The 19411-nt window shown below is 46.6% G+C and overlaps 1 protein-coding gene across 1 annotated transcript in view; it reads left to right on the forward strand.

Moving 5' to 3' along the window:
- Positions 1-454: 454 nt before the first annotated feature.
- The window catches only part of LOC117891909, a 45442-nt gene continuing 26485 nt past the window's right edge, over positions 455-19411 (forward strand). Inside the window, exon 1 of the mRNA XM_034797731.1 lies at positions 455-1338. Within this exon, the coding sequence (XP_034653622.1) occupies positions 867-1338 (472 nt within the window). The 5' untranslated portion in view covers positions 455-866. The remainder of the gene's footprint in view (positions 1339-19411) is intronic.

Genomic DNA, 19411 nt, shown 5'->3' on the forward strand with positions numbered 1-19411 from the left:
TTGTTTTTCGTTTCGTCGGAGCCAAGAAACCCCATTTAAACGTTTTTCTCTTTATTTTTGATCCCATTTCCTACGTTAACAGCAACAGTGACTGTTAAAAGTATCTAAATATGTACATATGTATGCATGTTTACGTCTATGTCCAAATGTATTTTTCCCCCCTGCAAGAGGGTGGGCTTTAGATTCATCAAAAACAAAATTCAGCTCTAAGCTCAACAGGCGGTTTCTCGTTTGTTATGGGCAGAGCACTAGAAAATTTCCCCAACATAACGGAACAGCTCTCAGGCGAGAGGTAAGGTACTTTCTCTCACTCTCTCTCCCTCTCTCTCTCTCTCTTGTTTTCCCCTCATTTGGGGAAACGCTCTCTGGACTGTTTGATGACACTGGTGGAGGCGGGTGCGAGGTGGTTGGTGCCCCCAACACACGGCTTCTGTTGTCATTGCCTGCCGCAACATTTTCTCAGTACGCGAAGAACTCTGAACGCAGGCGGTTGCTTTTGGCTCTTGACAGATTTGCTCGATATTTGTTCCGTTATTTGCTCTCGCAAACGCTCGCTCCTGCTCCGCGCCAAAAGTCCAAATCGAAGAATCCATCAGCAAAGCATCATCAGCGGTGACTGCGACGAGGGGAGAACAGAGTAAAAGAAACCGAAAATAAATATGTGAGTGCGTGTGCGTGCTTGCCTCCGTCTCTGTGAGTGTGTGTGTGTGCGCGTATGTGCGTTTATTTTTAAGCACCGGCCCCAAAGGCAAATGTGAAGTGCAAGCGAGAAGGGAATTCAAAACCAAATCAGAAATAGCCCCGCCACTAGGGATAGAAAGAGAGAGGGCGCGCCGCAAGCACCGCAACAAACACCGTTTGACAGAATGAGAGCGCAGCCCAGCACAAAGTCGGCCGCCCAGTGGCCGCCCCTCCTCGGGCTTCTTGGACTTATCGGGATCGTTGGGATCCTCAAGCCCACAGTGGCAGCTGCCGCGAGCAGCGCCTATGGCGCATCCTTCATATCCAATCCGAGCATTTATGCCTACTCCGTGGCCAATCAGCAGGCGCCCAAGGACAATGACATCAAGTTCGCCTCCACCGCCACTGCCGCCGCAGGGGCACAGTCCCCCGGAGACTCCAATTTGAATCGCAACTACTACTACACCAACAACAATGCTGAATCTATGGGTGAGGGCCTGCCTGCAGCTCCACCCACACAGCCCGCTCCGCAGACGGGCTGCACTCTGGACCGCCTGGCCGTCTACAAGGTCGTCCTGCACACCTACTGGACCAGGGAGCTATTCCCCAAACACTATCCCGACTGGCGACCCACCGCCCAATGGACCAAGACTTTAGGTGAGTTGTGTCAAATAATCTTGGAATTTTTGATCCAATTTTGTGGATAGTCGCTGCAGGAATACCCGAAGGGGAATTTAAATAAAATGCGTTAAATGTCAATGGGATTTTGTTTGATCCAAATTAAGAACTATTGAAGCGTAACTGTAAATGCAACAGAAAAGTGTAAATTGTCTAGGGCATTTAGAGCAAAGAAACATTCACCAATTATTGCAATCTACACCAATCAATTTGTATTGCCTTTTTATTGTGCCTGAAGGAATTCTCATCGTAATCAATTGTTTGTAAATACTTGCATCTATGCAATGGCAAAGTTATATGAAGTTATTGGAGTTTTAATTAAATACTTTACCAAAGGATTTCATCACAATTTAGAAACCCAAAAATAAGCAAATAAAATCCATTTAAATTCTAAATGTTTGAGTCAATTTAGTATGGGGAAAATTGTCAACCAAAAATAGACAGCCAATTGGCCGAATTTCTGTGTTCAAAATTGGGCCAAACTTGAAATTGTTTTCACATTCCCATTCCCTGTCTCACTCGCTCTCACTGCGTCTGGCTCTGGCTCTGTCTCTGTCACTGGCTGACATACAACCATCCGTCTCTCACTCTGTTTATTACTCAATCATAAAGGGAAATCGAGCAAAACGATAAGAATCTCATAATTTGTGCACAGCACAGCAAAAAAAAAACACACCAGCCAGAACAGCACACAACAGAGATGGGGAGATCTAAAGACTAATTTGTCACAATGCTGTCTCTCTCTGTCTCTCTATTCGAATGTGCGAGAGTGTGGGATATGGAGAATAAATCGAAAAGCAATTTCCCTGGCAGTTGGCTAAACATTTTTGGTTCGTTTTGTCGATATTTTTGGGTTAAATCACATAGGAAAAGGCCTTGCCAAATCGTTGGACAATTGGAGACGTGAGGGGGAAAATGGAGAATGGAAAATGCCTTTGGCCGCATTGGCATGTCGCTTGTCTTATCAATGTTTTTGCAGATTTAGCTGTCGATTTATAGCGAGGGAACACACACACACAAACACACCACACATAGTTGGCCATGAAGGAGAGCATCGCACGCGTACTTGGCGACGCAGCGGCAGTGCGTGCGCTGACGGAGGACTCGAAGGTGGTCGTCTTGGAGATCCGCGATCTGGACTCCCTCGCGACAGAGCGTGAGATATGTTCCGCCATCGCGAGCCAGTTCAGGATAGAGGAGGGTCAAGTCAGGGTGCGAAGCCTGCGACGCGGCTACGCGGAGTCACAATCGGCGGTGGTCAGCTTGCCTTTTTCCCTGGGCAAAGCAGTACTGGAGCGGGGACAGGTGCGGATCGGATGGACCGTCTGCAGGATCCGCGAAAGAGGAGGACTCCCGAGGTGCTACAGATGCCTGGAACCTGGGCACATCGCTAGCAGCTGTAGGAGCGCGGTAGACAGGAGCGGATGCTGCATCAAATGCGGCGAGCAGGGGCACAAAGCAGTTGACTGCAAAAAAGAGCCATCATGCTTCATTTGCTCGGCATCGGGCAAGAAGGAGTTCAGGCACCAGGCCGGCAGCAAAAGCTGCCCGGCCGCAGTCAGCGGGGTCGGTCAACGCAGCAAGACATGCGGTTGATCCAGCTCAACCTGAACCACTGCAGGGCCGCGCAGGACCTCCTGCAACAGACGGTGCGTGAGCGGGGATCGGAGGTGGCAATCCTCAGCGAGCCCTATAGGGTTCCCAGCTGCAGCGACTGGGCCACAGATCGCTCGGGCAGAGCTGCGTTGTGGACATGCGGAGTGGAGACGCCCCAGATCTGCGACATAAAGTCGGCCGATGGGTTCGTCCGAGGCAAAGTAGGCGGCAAGTGGGTCTACAGCTGCTACCTGGCGCCCAGCCTCCCGCTGGAGACCTTCAGTCGAATCATCGACGAGCTGATCGGAGACCTGCGAGGACGAAGCGACGTCGTAGTCGGGGGCGACTTCAACGCCTGGGCCCTGGAGTGGGGTCCTCCCCTAACCAACGCTAGAGGACGCACGGTGCTGGAGGCCTTCGCTACCGTGGACATGGTGCTGCTCAACGAAGGATCCCAACAGACGTTCAGCAGGGGAGGCATGGGGTCAGTCATCGACCTCACGTACATCAGCAGCGCGTTGGCCAGAAACTCCAGTTGGAGAATCAGCGATGCCTACACAGCTAGCGACCATGAGGCTATCGAGTGCGTGCTTGGCGGACCGGTTCGGAGAAGAGCAGCTCCCACCCAGCTAAGGAAGGCGTATCGGCAGGGAACGCTGAGGACTCAGGCCTTTGCAAGCGCCCTCATAACCTACACGGCACCAGTGTCTGAGGGAGCCAACGAGTGGGCGACCCATCTGGGGGATGCAGTGGAAGCGGCCTGCGACCGGAGCATGCTCCAGCGAAGCGCGTTTGGGAGGCACCATGCCCCAGTCTTCTGGTGGAACGAGGACATCGCCGAGCTCCGCAAAATCTGCCTCAGCGCGAGAAGACAGCTCCAACGAGCCAGGGGAACTCCGCGACTGGTAACATGCTGTGAGGCATACAAAGTCGCGCGGAAGGAGTTGAAGACCGCCATTAGGGACAGCAAAAGAGAATGCTTCCTCAAGCTGTGCGACGCCGCCGAGGAGGACCCCTGGGGAGGCGCCTACAAGATGGTGGTCAAAAGCATCAACGCCGGAAGCAGAGCCCCAACGGACCCAGTAGTGCTGGAGGGGATTGTTAGGACCTTGTTCCCGCAAGGGCGGCCCATAACAACATCCCCAAGCCCCGAGCACAGCCTGGACGACATCTGCGAGGTCACGGAGGAAGAGGTGCTGCAGGCAGGCAGAGACCTGAACCCCAAGAAGGCACCGGGGCCGGACGCTATTCCGAACCGAGCGACGAAGCTTGCACTAGCGCTGATCCCAAGCGAGGTCACGGGTCTGTTCAACAGATGCCTCCACGAGGGTACGTTCCCATCGAGGTGGAAGAGGCAGCGGCTCTTTTGCTGTCCAAGCCGGGAAAGCCGCCGGGCGAGGCGTCCTCCTACAGGCCCATCTGCCTCCTGGACACGATAGGGAAGGTATTCGAGAAGGTGATCGCCACGAGGCTCAGTGCAGCCATCGAAGCAGCAGGCGGCCTCTCCCGGAGCAATACGGGTTCAGGAAGGGGAAGTCGACGCTGGACGCCATCTCTAGGGTGGTAAAACGGCAGAGGAAGCCTGCGCTGGTTCCAGATGGAGAGGAGGATCCAAATCCTACTGTCTCGTGGTGACACTTGACATAAGGAACGCGTTCAACTCGGCCGATTGGAGCCGCACTCTGGAGGCCCTACAGCGTTTCAGCATCCCTGGTTACCTGCAGAGGATAGCACGCAGCTACTTAGGCGACAGGGTGCTGACGTACGAGACCAGTCTGGGTTCCAGGGCATACGAAGTCTCAGCCGGAGTCCCGCAGGGCTCCGTTTTGGGACCCCTGCTCTGGAACGCCATGTACGACGGAGTCCTGAGATTACCGATGCCAGCCAACACCAGCATGGTGGGGTTTGCGGACGACGTCGCTCTAGTGGTGGTGGCCAAGCACCTCGCCGCAGTGGAGGAGCTCGCCAACGCGGCCGTCCGTGCCGTGGAGTCGTGGCTTACGGTCGCCGGACTGGACTTGGCTGCGCAGAAGACTGAGGCGGTGCTGATATCGAGCCGGAAAGCTGTAGAAACAGCATGTGTGCAGGTCGGGGGTACCACGATCCGCTCGCAGAGGGCAATCAAATACCTCGGGGTGGTCATCGACACTCGCCTCTCCTTCAAGGAGCACTTGGAGTACGTGCAGAGGAAGGCCAGCGGAACCATAGGAGCACTCTCGCGAATGCTTCTCAATACCAGAGGCCCGAAGCAGGCAACGCGGAAGCTCCTGACGAGTGTTGTGACGTCGCAGATCCTATACGCCGCGCCCGCGTGGGCGAAAGCCGCTCAGGTGAAAACCTACATGCGAGGCGTGGAGGCGACGTACAGGCTGTGTGCCCTTAGGATCGCGTGCTCGTTCCGGACTGTGTCGGACGAAGCCGCGCTGGTCATCGCCGGGCAAGTCCCACTCAGGGAGCTGATAAGGGAGAGACAGGAGATCCATACCGCAGAGCAGGGCGAAAGCGAGGTGTCAAGAGCCGAGCTGAAGGTAGCCGCAAGGAGGAGCAGCATCAATAGATGGCAGGCCCAGTGGGACGGTTCATCCAAGGGGCGCTGGACGTATTCCCTCATACCGAAGCTGCAGGACTGGCTCGAGAGGAAGCACGGCCACGTGGATTTTATCTCACCCAGGCGCTGAGCGGACACGGCTGCTTCCGCAGCTACCTCAAGCGCTTCGGCCACGAGACGGAGGACGGGTGCCCAGCGTGCGGCACCGGCATAGTGGAGGACGCACAGCACGTCCTCTTCGAATGCCACAGATTCGACCACGAGCGTCGCCGCCTGGAGGCAGAAGTAGGCGCCAGGATCTCCACAGAGACCTTGGTGCCGATCATGCTGTCCGAGCCAAGGGCTTGGGAAGCGGCCGCAGAGTTCGCTTCTAGCGTTATGCGAACTCTGAGAGTTTTGGAGAGAAGGCGGAAGCAGGAGACGGAGTAGGAGCCTTCGAGCGTGCGAAGCAATGCTTTGCGGCAGTACCGCGCGCGTGGGGCGCCCACTCCCAATACTTCCCGCATCATATTATATACCCGCTAGTGTAAGAACGTAGTAGTAAAGTAAGAAAATTCAGAGAATAAATGAAGGAATATAAAAAAAAAAAACACCACACATAGTTACTCATGCAGAGGACGCAGGACGTCCCAGAGACAGAGAGACACAGATAGAGAGACAAGTAAATCTGACAGCTAAATAAGCAGGGAGCACAGGCAGGCAGGCAGCAGACACACTCACAAAGGCGCTAATAAAAAAAGGATAAGCAGGAAGCCAAAGTCGATGCCGATGCCGAAGCAGAGAGCCGCCTAAGAAATGCGATTTGTACGTGCTTATGCGCTATATGCTGGTCTCAGCTCGAAACAAGAAATTGGATAAAGTTGCTAGCAGACTCAGACTCCTTGCCACACACAACTTATCCTGGGTATGTCCCCTTGACACCATCCCCAGGCCATGCCTGTAGAACGGGAGGGATTTTGAGATGTTTTGATTTTCGCCTTGTTGAACTTGACTAAAAAGTTATTCCCATCTTGGGAATCCACTAAAGCTATCTTCAACATTATCTAACCATTATATTTTTAGATGTTTTCTCTGTGAAAAGTGTTTGCCAAGACTAATTAAGGAGCATTACGGTGGGTATGCCCCTCCTATCCTGTTTGCTGCATCCATTGTCTGCATTGGACTTTGCTTGTTGTTTATAGTGTCGTCTCCGTAATTTATAGTTTTTCCTTCTTGCGGCTCTGCCTGTGGTCCACACACACACACACACACACACACACACACACACACACACACACACACACACACACACACAGTGCGTATGCGTGATTTATGCGAGGCTCTGCACTTGTGTTTATCCCTCCGTATAAAATATAGCAAAAGTAGTAATACTACTTTATAGCATATCACATGGAGGAAAACTTGTCATATTTATTGCTACTCCAGCACTTGGGCTTCAATTGAGCGTTTATCTGCGGGAGAGGGGAAAGTGCATAAATGGCACCTTGGGGGATCCGCTTCAGAGACTTTCGTAGAGACTGTGTTATTCGATCGAATGCAAAGTACGATAAAAGGCCACTTTCTGTACGGAAATATAGTTGTATATTATCTGCTTTATTTTCTACATTTTTTGCACCTTTCCCACTCCCTGCCATGCCGCCCAATGGCGCTTGTCACTTTCCACTGAGCTGGTTTCTCCATGACAACCATTTAGTTTTGGCCAGAGGCGGAACCAAAGTCCTGCTCTTAGTCCTACTCTAAGAACAGAGACCAAGGATGAGTCCGGAATGCCATTTGGCATTAAAATTCAAGCAGCAGCGAGGAAAAAGTAGAAGAAAAGCCGGAAAAAACGAGGAAAAAATAGGGTAAGCGGGGAGCAAAGTAGTAGGAGTTGGTGAGTTGGGCCAGAGGACAACGGCTTGCTGCCCCTGTCATATCCTGTTTGTATATAAATTTCAGTGCGCAACTCTAACATCCGCTGTATTTCAACTGTTGGGAACAAGAAATAAAATCCCCACGGGAGGAAAAGCAAAAGGAGTGGTGCCTTTTTGTCCACCCATTGTTTTTGTGACGCTGTCGAAGGAGGTCGAAGGAGCAGCAAATTTATTATGAATGTTCCAAAAACAAGCAGCAGCGACAGCAATTGCAACTGAGTCCCCGGCGTCCAAGTGCATTGCATTTCTTGTGTCTTTTGAACTGCGGGTCGCCCCCAGTGTCGATCCTCCGACCCACTGGTGCCGCTCCCTCCTGCTCTCAATTCATGGTTGCTTCTTTTCCTTTTTCATTGCTTATCCCCATTCGTGAGTTTCAGTTGTTAAATTTCATTTGTGCCGCTGACGCCGCTGATGCCTCTGCGGCCTGGACGGCTGTTGTCGCTGTTTTTATCGCCAAATTGAAACTGAAATAAAGTTTGCCTCCTGCTGAATATTTGTTTTATATTCCGCTTTGTTTCCTCTTTCTCTCTCCATTTTTTGCCTTTGCTATTGCTTATACTACAGCTCCTGCTGCTGCTTTTCTGCACTTTCTGTTGCCTTGTCACACTTTTTGTTTGGATTCAAAAACTATTTTCGTGAAAGAAACAGCAGTAGCATAGCATTTGCTTTTTTTGTTCGCTTTGTTTTGCTTTAGACAACTTTTGGTTCATGTTTTTGCCATTTTTATTGCATGTCGGGGGCTTTTTGTTCAGCGTTTTGCAAGCCAAAATGAAATGTTGCACTCTGGCATGTTTCATCCGCAATCGTAAACCGAAAAGCCACTGAAAGAAGTTTGAATTGGAAAGGGTTTTCCCGATTGCACATGGAACTGCCTTGAAATCAATAAATTAACCACACAGAAGGGGCTAGAGGAAACGATAAGATGTCCTTTATCGATAGATATGAAAGCCGATTTTCATTTTCATTTTGTATTTTTTCAATTCTTTCTCGTTCTGTGTATGCCATACGTTGCTCCTTTCGTTGATGGATGCTATATAAATAAAGAAAGAAAGAAAGTTGATTGGAAAGTTGGGTGGGATTAGACACCAATTCCCTGGGAAAATCAGGGAATCGTCCATCCCCCATCGATGCTCCCGTTCCACAACTTGAATGCTGCATAAGCCTTGACCGTGCGGCTCGTTGCTCGTTAATTGCCTGCGTCCGTGGGGCAATTATCCTGCCTGCTGTCGCTGTTGTTGTGGCGGGAGATGTGCTGGCCTTTTAGTTGGCTGTTGAATTCCGCCTCGGCCTGTAGCACTTTCACGCCTCATATTTTATTGTTCCATGGGTCGCGTGGCTCTTGGCTGTGCTCTCTGTCTGCGTTCTGCCTAATTTTTTACTCGTTTGTCTGCCAAATAAATTATACGAGACAGAGAGAACCGCCGCGCACAAATGTATGTTGCATAAATTTTACATGAGGCATATTACACCTGTATTTGTGTGTGTGGATGTGGCATAATTCATAATTTATGCAACACAAAAACACACTCCGCCGCCCGTTGGCGCACAATTTGATTTTCCTTATTTCATTTCCCGACTTTTTCCTCCTCGCTCATAACGAAACTTTAAATGTTTGTAATTTTTTACACGAACACGCAAAAAGGGGGTCATGTGGGTGGTAGCATGTACAGAGAATAATGAGGAAAGCCATGTTTTCCCATGACAGTTTCTGCGGGAGTTTTCTTTTGTCTCTCGCCGCTAATGCAGGAATCATGTTGTTCGTTTCGCTGCAACATTCAGCAATATTATTCTCGTTGTTTGTGGAAATGTATGCGTTGTAATACATTTATGATATTTAATTAGAATTAAAAAGAATATTTTAACTGAGAACTCTCATGAGAGAAAGACGGAGCAAAACAATGGAGAGCAGCAGATTGAAACCACTTGTAGCCACAGGTAGCGTTTGTTCTGCAGTTAGCTCTCGATTTCTGCTGCTTTTATTTTGTTGTAGGTTGTTGTACTACCATATTAAGCTTCCCATATCAAGTCTAGAACATATCAAGCCACACACACAGACAATGATTAATTCAGTCCTAAGTAACGCATAGATAAACGTTTTACTCCGCCCTGAAAGCCCCGAACCATTAAAGTTTTCCTTTCGAGTGCTCGAAACATGCTCTGCCCACTCACACACACACACACACACACACACTTTTCCCTCTCCACATTGTAGTAGGAGGCATTACACATTCATAATGCCTTACCCGCACAGAGAATGGTGATGGGATATTTCAGGCATTCTTGGGGGAACGGGAGCTGCCGCTGACAACGCAATTTCCTTGCATCGGGGGGTTTTTACTTCTGCTACTGCTGCTGCTTCAGCAACAACGGTATATTAATAATAAATGTAAATTCTTGTTCTTATTTGACTGCTTTTTTGAGAGTGGAGGGAAAAGACTTAAAGCTGTTTTTCCACCTGGCGTGTCTTTTCCGACTGCTTAGTGGCTTAAAGTGTTGTAATTAAAAGCGTGGCAGGTCGGAGGGAAGCTAACAAACTACCCAACGCATGCCCCTCCACGATGCCAAATACTTTTTCGTAACGTGAGACCTTTTACACGTGGAAAAATCACTGGCAAACATTACTCGTGTGGGGCACACAAATCTGCCCTTCCGCTTTCCATTTTTCTCCAACCCGCTGTTACTTGCATGAAAACATTTTCTCTTTTGCGTGTCCTTTGTTCGGGGTCTGACTCTCGTTTCTGCTCCTCCACGTACTGTGTGCCACGTCAAATTCGTATCATTATTCATTCATACATGATTAGACAGTACAACCAGAGCAAGAAGATGGCATGGACATGGTACATGTTTCGTATTACAGATCCAAGCAAAAAGAAGGAAAGTTTAACAAACCCACACAAAGCATTGGGATTGGGGCAGGACGGCAGGATCCCAGTGCGACATAGGCAGAGGCAGACAGGCGTGGCATTGCCAAATGGAAATTAATGAAAGAAATTTGATATAATGTCAGCCGCAGGCCCACGTTCTTCGGTGTATCTTGCTCTACAATGCTCTGTTGACGTTGCCCGGGCCGCCAGAATTCATGCAACTTTTTTCCAGCAGAAATATTTAACTTTAATAATTATTGACAATTACACGTCGCTTAAGCCAACTTTAATTGTTTATTGGACAAGCATTAATTTTACATCACATTAAATGCGACCCTGCCATTTGCGGTGATGCATTTAATTAATCATATTTACAGTCTTAATTAAACAACGTATGCTGTTGGCGTGGGAAAAATAAATATAATAAATATTAACCTTTAAAAATGCGACACAGAATTACCTGCTAGCTAATTACCAATAAATTCCACATTTGGCTCTGAAATGCGTACATTTATTGCACAATTAAATCATGGAATATTCGCATGAAAAGGAAATCGAAAAGGAAACCCTACACAGCCAGGATTAATTGAATACAAATTAGCAGAAGAATATAAAATGTGTGCACACTAATTAACATAATCCCAATTAGGGGAAGGGGCGCGAGCTCATTTACTTGTCCTCCTGTTATTTACATTATTCCCGCACTCGAATGTGTATTTTATTAATTTGTAAAGACATTGTTGGTTGGACTTTAATTCGATTAAAACTTCAAATGGAAATGCTATTTACGTAAAAGAATAATAAATCCAAACAACAGGGAAAATAAAACAAATGGATGATGCTTAATAATTTCATTACACTTGGGCACAATGGATATGTATGTATGTATATACATACATATGTATGTATGAGAATGTAGGTCACACGCACAGCATAGGAGAAAGTCTGAAGTTCAGGCATTGCCTAGGCTTTTCCCGAGAACACTTTTACTCTTTATTTTATATATTTACATATGTACATATGTGCACCCTTTAGAAATGTCTAATTCAAGTAGGATTATCCAAGCTATTTGGAGAAATTCCTTGCTTTTCTCTTTAACAAGTTTTAAATTCTTTGCAAAAAAAGGAATGGAATGCATTCACCATCCGTTCAGTCGCAGAAATTGATGGCATTTATTACCGTTCCGCTGCATATTTGTGCATTTGTCAGCATAAATGACTGCAAACTGATTTATGCATAAGGTTTTTTTTTTCTCAATGGAGCAAAAAATACATTAATTTCGATAGAAAAAAAAGGATGTTTTATGGAGAGGGCTCAAAAGTAGGCAAATGGAATTGGGGCGGCAAATCGTGATCCTAATTAACTGTCGGCCATAAATCAGAAAAGCGACGGCAAGGAATCGCCTCATTAATAACGCATTTGCATAGAAATGTTGCAAAATGTGTAACCGATATCATCGCAGGAACAAGAGTTGGGCGCAGGGGGAGAACGAGCACAGAACCCAGAACCGAGAGCCCAGTGAACACCAATTTATGGTCTGCAAAAACACAAGCTGAAAGAGTTGGTAAAAGTATCTTTTGGTTTGGTGTTTTCTTTAAGCCAAAGAGCGGGGGAGAGAGAGAATGCGAGAAAGAAGGAGCTGCGTCTGCTAATGGCAGCCTAATTATGCTGACCACAAAGGACTCAAGGCAGAAAGGGAGGCAAAGTGGTGGACTTTTCTGGCATAAAAGGGTTTCCGGCCTGTCTGCCCCATAAATTTACGCTTATTGCCAGACGGGGTCACAGCCCCGTGCAACTTTAAGACGCCACGCATACACACACACACACACTTTTGTGGGCTACATAAATCTTTGCCAGGTGGGCGCGCCCGTCGTCCGCTCTCTCCTGCCCTTCCGCTTTGTTTCCCGCTCCAGACATGCGGCAGACACACCATGCGTGCTCCAACTTCCTGCCCCTCTCCATCAAAACAGAAACGAGAGGTAGGTGGTAGGTAGGTGGTAAAAAAGAAAACGAAACGAATCGGAAACGCGTCGCACAAAACTTTTGTTTGTCTGCATTTATGTCTGCGTAATGGGACCGACCGGAATTGTGGGTACACCCCGCCGCCACACGCCCTGCAAACGGAGGCGTGACTGTGGTGGTGAGCGCATAAGTGTCGTCCTCGTAGAGGGCTTTGTCTGCTTGAAGAATGTGTACAAATTACAGAGCAAAAACACACACACACAGTACTGTAACTGGTGGCAGTATCTGATTTATAAAACGAACAAAACGAAGGATTTGTATCTACATTTTTTTTTTTTTTTACAGAGAGGCATGCAAGTACGGATATGTACGTACGAGCAAGAAATTGTCATAGCAGGAGCTCAGGTTTATCTCAGTATTTCTTTATTTAGAATTGCATTTAAGTTATTTATAGAAATTCTCATGTTAACTTCAAGAATTTCCAAGGCATCTGCAATCACATGGGTGGAGGAGTGAGCCAAAAGAAGGCAGAGAAAAAGCAAAAAAGGGAAAAGAAAACCAAGATGAGAGAGAAAGCGAAGGAAATAAGAAACAATAAATAATAAACTGCCGAATAATCGGGCTTACCTTAAGTTCTACCTACGGCAGAGATATAAATAAAAAAGATATGGAAATTTAAGCTCAAGAAAAATTTTATGGAAGAGAGCGGTGGTACGTACCGCAGCGAGTCACAGAGATCCACTTAGAGATTCGAAAGAGTAACTGAATGTCGACCTTTTACTTTCAAAATTGTCTCCGTCCATCGTCAAAAGGATATGTGTGTGGGATATATATTTTTGGCTTATGTGTTGTCTGCCAGGACACGCATGGCTTTTCTATTGTCAGCCCATATTTAGCCCTCGTCAATCGTCAGGCCGGGTCTCCGGGCCAGGCCTTAATTAAGGACACAGAACCAGCCCACAAGAAATGGTGAAGGAAAAGGAAATTATGATTGAGACAATTTGTCATCTACGTGACAAGTCCGCATAAATTTTGTGTCTGCCTCTCGGGTTGAGTGACTGTCAATAGTACATAAAATTCATTTAATTAAGCAATATTCCTGAGTATTCGAAAAGCGGAAACGAAGACATCAAAAAGAAAACTTGAGAGCAGGGACATTTTGTGGATAGTGAAAGCAATTCATAAAAATTGCACCCCAGGGAGTCGCCATATTTTTATATTTTCACCCTGCGGGGAATAAAGGGAGGCATATAAAGTGGGAGAGGAACAGATCAAAGCTGTGGCCAGATGAAATAATAACTTTTCAGTTTTATGGCGGAGCCAATTTTTATGGTCAATCAGGCGGATAATAAGATAAAGGCATTGGGGAGCACGTCCGAGGCGAAGGCGATGATCGATAACCGATGGCCGATAACCAAATTAACCGTTACAAGTGGCCAAGCCAATTCCCAGTGCATGGAAAATGAGGAAAAAGGGAAAAAGGAAAAACAGATTCACAGTTTCTGAAAAATCACAAACACCAACCACAACAGTGCCGCAAGGCAAACAATCAACGCAGGACCGCGCCATCGATGGGAGTCAGTGCCCGGCTACACAGGGCTCAAAACGGCCATCAAGTGTTTATCATGCGGCCGGGGCACAAACAACGGAAGGACGCCCAGAAGCAAACTGTAACCGAGCGGTTGCTGAGAACCAGGATGACAGCAGCCGACATCATACCATCGCCACTCGAGGACCACTTCAAAGCCTTGAAACAGAATTAAATGAAAAACAATTTTTTCTTTAATAAATTTAATGTTAAAGCAAGCTTCTTGGCATAAGTGCACAGACATAGACCCCTGCTGAAGATTTCAATCAGCTCAACCTATCCCTTAAAGTAATTAGAGTCCTTGTGCAGGGGGGACTCGGGATTTTACCTAGGGGATAAACATGATTTGGGGTGGCGTTATCTCGAAGGGGATGGCTTACAGATTTATTTTGAAGAAAATTTCAACGAAAATAAATTCCCTTAAGGAAGTTGAAGATATGTCATTTAGGAAAGTTTGAACATTTTTGAAGCTCGCTAAAAATTGAAGTAAATATAATAATTCGTTGTTGATTGTACATTTAAATATGTATGTACATGTAATTTCATTCGGATATCTAAGTAAAGAGATGTTATGAATTTTGCAATCATAAAAGAGAGAGAGAGATCAGAGATGGCAGAGAACAGAAGTACCAGGCTGCTTCGATTCTTGCATTTTTGATTTGGCTTCACTTCAAGCGCATTTGAGTCGCAATTTTCTTTATCTCTTGATCTTCAACTCATGTGGGCGAGGTTCTCGGTCCGCGCATGCATTACACACTCTCCTTCTTTACTTCCATTCGGTTGCTCGCTCAGCAATTGTTTGTGTGTCTCACTCAACTCTGCTGCAGCGCTGTCACCATAAACAACAAGCATAATGCACCCACGCTGACACTTCATCTGAGAGTAAACCATGACTGTGGCCGCTCTCTCGCTCTCGCTCTCCCACGCTGCTAGCAACTACGGAACAGTTGACTGAAGCAAAAGCAATAACCAACGGGACTTTACTTTGCTGCGAAGATTCTTTGTGTTTATTTTCATTTACTTTTTATTGTACCCCCGCATACCCTCTCACTCTCTCTCTGCTTTTCTCGCAAATTATCATAAGTGCTAAAATACAGAGAGAATCTTTTTCAGTGCCGTTTTTCGAGTGGCGAAAATTGTTTGTGGCAACATGTGTCCACCTGATTTGTGTCTATTAACTTTCCTGCTCACTTTTGCATATTTTTAACGCTGCCGGGAAAAAAGTTTGCCAACTAAGCCAAAAACAACAAAATGCCAGAAAATTTGCTAAAGCGTTAGAAAATGTACACCACACCACACTGTTTGCCTCCCCGCAAAATAAAAAGACGAAAAACTTGGCTAAAGCGTAAATAAACCAAATATAAACTTTGCCTGTTTTGTAGATGCTTCTGCTGCTGCTGCCAGGCAAACTTCCTCTTAGCTTGGCTCAAAGGCGCGGTCTATCTGCGCCCATCTCTCTCTCTCTCTTTTTTTGGCCACAGAGTTTGCTTAGTAGCCAAAGACATGGCTAAAATCCCGGGGCATACAACATGGGGGCACTTTCTCTAGTCTCCGTTCTCTATTCTCCATTCTCGGCTCTCAATTTCCCTTGGCTGATGTTGTTGTTCCTTTGGTTTTCCTTTTTGGTGTGAATAATGTTGCTGTTATTTATGCCTCAATGGGCCCTGCCACGCCCCTGTCCCTGCCTTTGGCGGCAATGGTGGCTAGGGGGAAAAAAGTCTGGAAGAAATTGCAATTTCCACGCCCAAGTTTCGGGCACTTTCACTTGATGGTACTCCCGTTCCGTTCAGTTCCGGGCAACCTCAGTCCCCCACCCACCGCGTTACATCCTACCCCCAAAATGTGGGGATGCTTTTTATTAAAAGTTTCTTTCTTGCCACCATTCACCCCACTCCCTATCAGCCAACAACAATGGGCACATTTTTTAAAGTGTTTTTTATTGTCGCGTTAACCGACCGCAACGACTTAGGGGCCACGGATGGGGGACCGGTGCCAGGACTGGGCCTGTAGCTGTGGTTGGGCTCCCAACTTTTACGTAAGTGTAAATTATTGTTAAGGTCAGAAAGTTGTACGCAAAGTTTGCGCCGTAGTTTCCTGCATAGTTCGGGGCGATAGCTTCGGGTTAATACCTTTAACTAAGTCCCCAACTAAGAGTCTGCCTCTCAGTTTTCGACCACATTTAACTTAATTAACCCATCCCCTGCCACACGGCGCGGACCGAAAGTGTTAATAAAAATGCCGCACTAACTTTCAATTAACGCATGAAAATGTACGCTCACCCCGGGACAACTTAACCGGAGGTTAACCCCGGACTTTCCCCATTAAATGTGTGCAATAAACATTTCCCATTGTTGTTGTACTTTAAATATAAATTTATGTGGCATTTCTCTGTGCAGCCAAATAAGGGTCAGGCAAATTGGCCAAAAATGGAAAGTGTTGGCCATTTTTACTTCACTCCCTGGCAGTTCCTTCCGCAGCAGTCCTTTGTTAAGTTTCAGTGTCCGCACAGGACCCTGTTCCTTCCTTAGTTTTATTTTCCATTCCCTTTCATTTGACAGTTGAAATATGTTTGGCGCCATTTAAGTCAAGCCCCGCTTTTGCAGCAGTAAAGTCGCCAATTAAGGATGCAAAAACTGGCAGCAGAAGGCGCAACCATCTCTCAATGTCCATGAACTCTGTAATACACACTAAATATAGACCAAAGATGAGCAAAACAATTAAAGATTCTGCTTACAAAAACATTTCCACTCTTTAAAGCTATTTAAGCCCCCTCAACTAATGTTCATTTGAGATTTGTGAAAAGTCTAAGAAAGTTGTACAAAACTATACTTTGTGGGATTTTGTTGGGTAAACTGTACTTTTGCTCGTATCTTTCATCTTTATTCTCCCACCCGAAGAAGGGAAAACACAGTCAACGACTGTACTTAATAGTTGGCACAGATGGGAATACCAACCCACTTGATTTGTTGCCGACAATTGAATGCTTTTAAGAGCCGCACGCAAACACACTCAGCATAAAGGGAATGGAAGCCGCCTCAAAGAACTAGTGCCTTTATGGGAGTGGGGGGAGCGGATGGATCCTCGCCTTGGGGCCATGGGCACAAAGTCATCAAGTTTTAATGCCGCTCATAATTTTTTCATGCAAGCAATGCGCAAAGGTTGCAAAGGCTCCCCCCAGGGGCATAAATGTCAAATCAGCAAATATGTAAGTACAGTGCCGAGAAAAGGGCCCACAGCCAGAGACGGAACTTAAAATTGCTTTCGATGGCTTTCAATGAAGGTGAATGTCTCTGTCAAAGGGGTGAGCTATTGGAGATGCTGCGATTGAGGGCAAAGGGAATCATAAAACGATGATAAAATATGGTTACTATGAGTCAGAATTGTGCACTTATTCAATTGGACCTCTAGCCATTTATTTGGGTAATCATTTGATCTCTAAACTATAAATGTAGTCAGTTTAAGGGTACAAATGAAGCACATGATTGAATGAGAGTCTCATGTAAGGTTGTATTTTAATCCAAGCTCAAACAATCAGGTGAATTCAACCCAACAAATACGAATTATTCAATGACTTGCTATGGATACCGCAATTGAAACCTAATCGGATCATGCGAATCGAATTAGTGATGACACCTGGCACGTGGACACAATCACAGGATCCCAATCACGGAATACCGACATCACTGTGATATGTGGAACCACTTACATCACACAAAATCCACAGCATCATATGCCATTTCGCCATCTTTCCTCATTCCACCTTTGGCCCCCTTTTTTTCCTTCTTTGGCTCCATTTTCCTTTCAGCGTTTTTTCTTTATTTGAGGGCAACTTTTGAGTGCGGAAGTTCCTCAAGGGTTAGACACATACACACACAAGCAAAGAAAAAAATGGAAACAACAATACCCATACTCAAAAGAGGGCCTAAAAAGGGTTGCTCTTATTGTTATCGATGAAAGGATATGTGGGAGTGCCAGTGTGGGTGGATGGGTCTCGTCTCGTCTCCCGTTTCCATCATTGAATTATGTGCACAACAAGAAAACAAGCAAACAAACAAACAAGTAAAGAGAAGAATTGATTGTTGCATTGCATCCTTCAGGAGGGAGCCGCTGCCACAATTGGAGATCATAAAAATGTACGTTGCGCCGCGGGTTTTCCCAGTGAGTGGAGTGGCCGCGCTACTTTGATAGGTATATAAATATCAGCAGGCCCTCACCCCCTCCACACTGCCACTGGGCGTAGTTGAGCGTGAAACGTAGAATTTATTATGTTATCGCTTCAGCGATTTACTTTATCGATTTCACAATCAGTCGGCGAAAGAGGGTACGGTACCAACTTTGAGGCTCCCCAGAGATGATTCGCAGGCAACACCCAACCCACACTCCACTTGTCACAGCCCTGATCCTTGTTTTGTTTGCTTTGGCATTTGGGTGCCGGTGGCGCCTCCGGGGGGTGGCCATGTGGCAAATATTGTTATTTGTTTTCAAAATTTAAAGCCCTCTCCGGGTTGACTTTGATTCCCCAGGCCCATTGGCGGCGGGCCTCACTTAAACAGGATTCTGAATTTTTAATGAGCCCCGTCTAATGGATAAGCCGACTTCTCTTTGACTCTTTGATGTGGGTCCCCGAAAAAGGGGAATATCCCACCATATATTTACAATACATCTCATCTTGAATACTTTGTGTATTTTGATAGAGTTCCTAATCATTTTATGCACAAAGTTTTCAAAAATCTCCCTTTATCCCGTTTGGTTTTTCCTTCATCCTTTGCAGGTGAGCGCGCCATCACTGTGTCCGAAATGGGGTTGGCTGCGATATCTCTTTATTTATAACTTTGTTCGGAGGGTGCCAACCAACCCTAGTCCTGTCACTGAATTGATAATAATTGGATTAGCGCATCGCTTTCCAAAAGGGGCCAGCGAGAGTCAGGTTGTGAGAGAATCATGAGGGGAACTCCAACCAAATGCCGGCGGCTGCTTAATAGGGCCCGAAAGGCTTACGCCCTGTTGGCCACGCACCGAAGCACCCATGTGTGCATGGAGGATGTCGGGGAAAAATGCTCCCTCCCCATGAGGGTTTTGCAAAATATTTTGCAAAATATTCACCTCTACCAGATTTTGGAATATTTTTTGCAGGCTTGCAGCGGCGGTAGCAGGACTGCGGCTGAGAGTGCGAGAAGTAGTGGGCTGTGTGGTGGTTGTTGCATCCTAGCAATTTTTCAATATTATGTTACACGGGTACAGCGACCCAAATCGACTTTTCTCTCAATCGGGAAGCTTTCAAACTCTATTTCGCTCGCTTTTTAGCCAACTTACAGCAGCCTAAAGGCACTCGTCACTTAACTTCCACGTCCTGCTGCCAATTTTAAATTGAATGACTATACTTCCATCTCTATCCAACAACACACTCTGCCCTACTCCCACACTGAATTCCACGTCGGCTTGTCAAGGTCTAGTGAATGAGCCAACGCAGTTTCCCCTTGAAGCCAGAGATAGAAACTAGTTGAACAATCAAATTTTAGCTGCAAAAACATAGTGAAATTCAACTTTAAATTAAAAGTGAAATGTACAGAAATAAAAACTA

Source organism: Drosophila subobscura, chromosome E, assembly GCF_008121235.1.
Source record: "Drosophila subobscura isolate 14011-0131.10 chromosome E, UCBerk_Dsub_1.0, whole genome shotgun sequence".
In the NCBI taxonomy this organism is placed as follows: Eukaryota; Metazoa; Arthropoda; class Insecta; order Diptera; family Drosophilidae; genus Drosophila; species Drosophila subobscura.